The 4,826-nt window shown below is 34.8% G+C and overlaps 1 protein-coding gene across 2 annotated transcripts; it reads right to left on the bottom strand.

The window, feature by feature from the left end:
• Positions 1 to 33: 33 nt before the first annotated feature.
• On the bottom strand, positions 34 to 4,258 carry LOC116126306 (protein disulfide isomerase pTAC5, chloroplastic-like). 2 transcript variants are annotated; one of them, XM_031412005.1, is made up of 7 exons: positions 3,752 to 4,258; positions 3,453 to 3,641; positions 2,063 to 2,158; positions 1,754 to 1,900; positions 1,339 to 1,585; positions 347 to 384; positions 34 to 248 (listed from the first exon to the last, which is right to left on the bottom strand). In XM_031412005.1, exons 1-7 carry the CDS (start codon positions 4,097 to 4,099, stop codon positions 153 to 155), a joined length of 1,161 nt encoding a protein of 386 aa, XP_031267865.1. In that variant the 5' UTR covers positions 4,100 to 4,258; the 3' UTR covers positions 34 to 152. The 2 variants fall into 2 exon arrangements, with proteins under 2 accessions (XP_031267865.1, XP_031267870.1); XM_031412010.1 differs by having other exon boundaries at positions 1,763 to 1,900; positions 3,752 to 4,257.
• Positions 4,259 to 4,826: the final 568 nt, after the last annotated feature.

The following is a 4,826-nucleotide window of genomic DNA, read 5'->3' as shown; positions in this document are numbered from 1 at the left end:
CCAGTCCATTGCTCAAGGGTGAATAACAGCCTCTAATAAACAACTGGATAGCTTTACATTATGTAACACGGTGTATGATAAATCTATCATTCAAAAGTGATGTTACATGCAATAAACATCTATACACTCAAGCATGAATGTATTTTACATACCTAAACCTCTGTGTTCCCTTTGCATACATCGCAAATTGTATAGCCAAGGCCTTCACAATAAGGACATTTTGTCCCCTCGTCTACCCATTCCAAAAACTGCATTGCAGAACTTGTTCATATAAGTAAAAGTTGGCTACTGCTAGAACAATAATCACAAACCAGACCATGTCGAACATTTGAATATTTCTTTTTACCTGTGGTTCAATGTTTGGCTCACCAGTTCCATCACATTCTGTATTACAAAAATTGTAAGTCAGTTGCTATTGATTTCTAGCATCGAATTGATTTGATTACATAAGCCATCTACCAGTCAGATTTTTCAGTACAACAGAAGATGCAGGTCCGGTAAAACAAGTCGGTGAATTCATGTTATATAGATATTTATTTTAAAATTTCATATTATTTGTTAGAATTTATGAGAAAAATCAATACACGTGACATAAATATATTGGCTTTTTGTACCTGGAAATTGGTGCCCCCGTTACATATTATTTTTCTTGATAGTCATACAATCTCAAACGATAAAACTTAAACAACTCATCATGCAAAAAGCAGAGGATATATTTATCAAGTGGCTGATGTGATCTATATATATTTTGATGATAATTGTTGAGGTCCAGCTGAAACCAAAATCTGAAACCCTAACTATTTTCTCTTGACAATTACAAATTTGGACCATACCTCCATTCTGTTGTTCAACTTTTTTAGATATTTCTAAGGTAACAGAGAGGCAATCTCAAATCTGACTAAATCATGTGTGTGCTATTAGATTTATCTAAATTCATTTTAGAAGTCATTTCGAAAATTAAATGGCTTTGCCCTTGACCTTGAAGCTCTTTACATTGACAATTCATGTTGTCAGCAAAAATTGAGATATAATGATTAGGTTCAAGAAAATTTTGTTAATATATAACGAATAAACATAATATCTAAACTGCTTCAAAAGGTAACACTAAGACTCTAATTGGTTCTGAACTTTTCAAACCATTAATCCTAGTAAAAGATTTCTGTTTATGCAAGATCCTGAAGCATAAGTGATATTATGATTCCTTTGTCTCAAATTAGTTTGTAAAAATTCAATTATTTATGATAAACATCAAGATATTTTTATTTCTACTGAGATTTAATTAAAAAAAAAATGTTATTCTTGAAAGTGGAGACTCAATCTGTGAAGTCACATAAGTACCTGTGCACATTAAGCGGCCCTCCCCACGACAAGTAAGGCACTTGGTTTTGGCATCCTTAGGTTTGCTTTCAGAAGCTTGTCGGTTCCTGCCAGTGAGTCGAGAAGGTTCTTCCCACCGATTCTCTCCAAGAAGGAAAACTCGATGCTGAGAAACTTCAACTTCCGTAACAGCTTTTTCATCCACAACTGTTTGTTGAAGTTCTGAGATTTCAGTCACAGAACCAACTGCAGCTCCATTCTCACCTCCCTAAAGAAACAAAAGAATTCAAAGAACTAACAAGTATATCCAGAAATTCCAAAATCATAGGACTTGCTTCTGGGTAATTTACATGTCTGTATAATCAGGTACCAACTAGATGAGCAATAATCAGGGGATTACGAAAAGAACCAAGGCATAACAGTGATTTGACCTCACCAGGCTCACCTTCTCTGGAAAACTCAGAGTGAATCCTTTCTCATATACATTCTTATTTGCGCCAGCATCTTCAATTTGCTGCCCCGCAAATAACCTTTCAAGGAGTTCTGCAGTCATTATTCCATCTTCAGGGGTACCTAGTGTTGCCTGACAACCAAGAAAATGTACTAATTAATCCATATAACATTAACTTACCAAAATATTGTGGAGTCTGCTACAAAAGATTGTTATTTTTGGTGATTTTGATAATTTGTATGTTTATGTTCCATGTAAAAAAAAAAAAAAAAAAAAAAAAGAGAAAAGCCTTACTTGCCAAGTCTTCACAGCACGTTCAGTTCCACTTGAGAAACTGGAAAACTCCATGTCCTCCTCACCTGAGTAAAATCCTAGTTTTAGCAATGCTTCCTGTCACAATCACATGCATTACGAAGCAAATCAAAACCTATGAGACATCCACATTAAGATTATTATCAAATTACTAGAGAAAGAGAACATAAAGAAATAGAAGAGAAGAATGGGAAAACTTATAACAAACTAAACTGTGAATTAGGTTTCCACGAAAAATAGTCAACATTGGGATGTCAAAATTTTAGCATACTTGAAACCTATGTAAAGTTGCACTCAATTCCAGATGTGGAAACTTTTTCAAGATCTTCTTACTAGGAAATTCTATTACAGAGAATCAAAGTGTTAAGAGTTTTAGATTGCAAAATTACAACAAAACCAGAAGATGAGTTTAGCATCAAAATTATTATTATTTTTTAAAAAAATAGTATCTAAGTTGTAACACATGTAATCAACACAATCTCCATAAAAGAAATGGTTCTTTAATCTTTTATGGTCTTCTTAGAGTTGTATTAAGAAAGTAAATATAAGTGCCCCGAATGTTATTCTCTTACACAATTGACACTGTACGTTCATATTGTCAGACAGTTTCACCTAATGCTTTGTTAAGGCTTCAAATTAAAACAGATAGGTTCCATAAGATGTATATAGGATATCTGTTCACGTGATTTTGGTATTTTATCCTGGTTCATATATTTTCTCTCTCCAAGAAGCCACATGGCAGTATTTGTTTCTTCATCCAAATTTTGAATACATTTGAATGATAATGTTTATAACCTAAGGTAGGAATACAAGTGTTAAGTCTATTTGATTTTTATAGAAAAAACATTTGAAACCAAATATATATATGTTAATAAAACAAACAAATTAGAATATCTAAATACTTACATTATATGCATAAAAACTTTTGATACAGAATAACGTAATTCAGCTCAAACTTGTACTAAAACAATGCCTAATGTTGAAAAATGTCTCAGACTTAAGGCATACGCAAACCAACAAAATTAATAAATAAATTTATGTCCTCATTGCTAATATTTCCTTACAAGATCAAGATTATACTTTAGAGCCCAAAGAATTGGTCAACCAGTGGGACGGTTCCACCATGCAGTAATTCATTTCCATCTTCACTCTATGTAAATAGTATAAACCAACTAACCTTGTCATATAATTAACTGCCAAAGAAAGAAACTGCTCCATACAGGTACCCTAAAACCCTGATGACTCACGATGTCCTTATAAACCTAGTCTTGTATATAACTCCACACAAATGACATACACAATACAAATTTTCAGTAATTAAACAAAATCAAACTCGCCTTTATAAAGAAGAATTGCATATTTCTGGGCACACCTGCATCACTTTAACGTCGTCTCCTTCGCTGCCGCTCCTTAATGTCCTCCATTTCTTCCCTTCTACTTCCAAAACCCTGATAACTTCTTTCTGTTCCTCTTCAATCACTTCCTTTTGTTCCTCTTCTTCAATCTTCTCCTCATCCACTACTGTCGCTTTCTCTGCAATCAAATTCTTCTCCTTCAACGCCTGCAGCAATTAAAATCATCCAACCAGTAACTCTCAGAAAACGACACCGATTTCCATAATAATAAAAACATTTATTTATTTTTCACTTTTTAATATAAAAATAATATCACCTGTAATAAACCGGCGATATTAGATATCGTATCCGAAACCGAAACTCCTTCATCGAAATTACGATTCTCTAGAGCTTTCACTTGAAGTTTAAGCTCGGAAATCTCGCGAAGCAGCGAGTCACGCTCGCGGATCCAGCGTTGCTCTTCCCTGAGCCAGCGTTGTTCTTCGCGTAGCCAGCGCTGTTCTTCGCGAATCCATCGGATTTCGTCGCGGTCAGAGTTTGGTGACGTGGCGCGGATTTGGAACTTGGAGGATGTGGAGAGTGAAATTAAAAGAGGAGTGTAGGTTTTACGGTGAAGATTAAAGGTGAGGGGAGGATTGAGAGAGAGAGGGAGTAGAGAAGACATGTGAAAGCGATGAGATTGGGAGGGAAATGAGAAGGGAGAATGAAGATGAAGATATTTGTGTGTTTTCTGTGGTTCGTTATTTGAACCACACGATTTCAGTTACAGGTGATGGGAATCTAATCTACGGGAAATATTTCTGAAGGATAAATTGTGATGTTTTCTGAATGGGCCAGTTAATGATAGTTTTGTAAGGACTAATGTAAGTACATATACCCCAATCTCTCCAAGTTCACTCATTATCAAACATGTGATCGATATAGACAGCGAAAATCCCAAATGCTACCTCATCTAATGACTAACGAGTACAAGAAAACTACTCTTGCATCCAAAAGCGAAGAACTTTAGGAATTATAACAGATTTATGGGCTCCTGGTTAGGGGTGAACGGTTTCGGGTATCCTATATTTTTCAGCGGAATTGAAACTGGAACCACACAGTGCAAGTTCCCAAAAAAAAAAAAACCAGAACCGGAACCGTACAGTGCAGGTTCTTAAATTTAAGGAACCAAAACCGGAAATGCAGGTTCCGGTTCCTTTCCCGGGTACTCTGTAAAAAATCAATTACCCCCCTATTAGTTTAAAAAATGACAAAAATACCTTAAAAGTTTACAAATACAACTCTAACAAATTTTGATTACTCATTTATTTGTGTCCAATGTGACTTATAAATCCTCTAATCTTTAAGCAACACTTGAATTCAATCGATTCATTACAATTCAGATAAAATTC

Source organism: Pistacia vera, unplaced genomic scaffold (assembly GCF_008641045.1).
Source record: "Pistacia vera cultivar Batoury unplaced genomic scaffold, PisVer_v2 Contig104, whole genome shotgun sequence".
Classification (NCBI taxonomy): domain Eukaryota; kingdom Viridiplantae; phylum Streptophyta; class Magnoliopsida; order Sapindales; family Anacardiaceae; genus Pistacia; species Pistacia vera.
This window is presented reverse-complemented; position numbering and strand designations above follow the sequence as displayed.

Bases quoted from the DNA above. Each gene is read 5' to 3' on its own strand.
- LOC116126306 (XM_031412005.1), bottom strand. From the start codon at position 4,099: ATGTCTTCTCTACTCCCTCTCTCTCTCAATCCTCCCCTCACCTTTAAT. The intron at 2,159-3,452 runs GTGTGCCCAGAA...TGATTGTGACAG, and splicing joins ACGACGTTAAAGTGATGCAG to GAAGCATTGCTAAAACTAGG. The intron at 249-346 runs GTAAAAAGAAAT...TCTGCAATGCAG, and splicing joins AGCCAAACATTGAACCACAG to TTTTTGGAATGGGTAGACGA.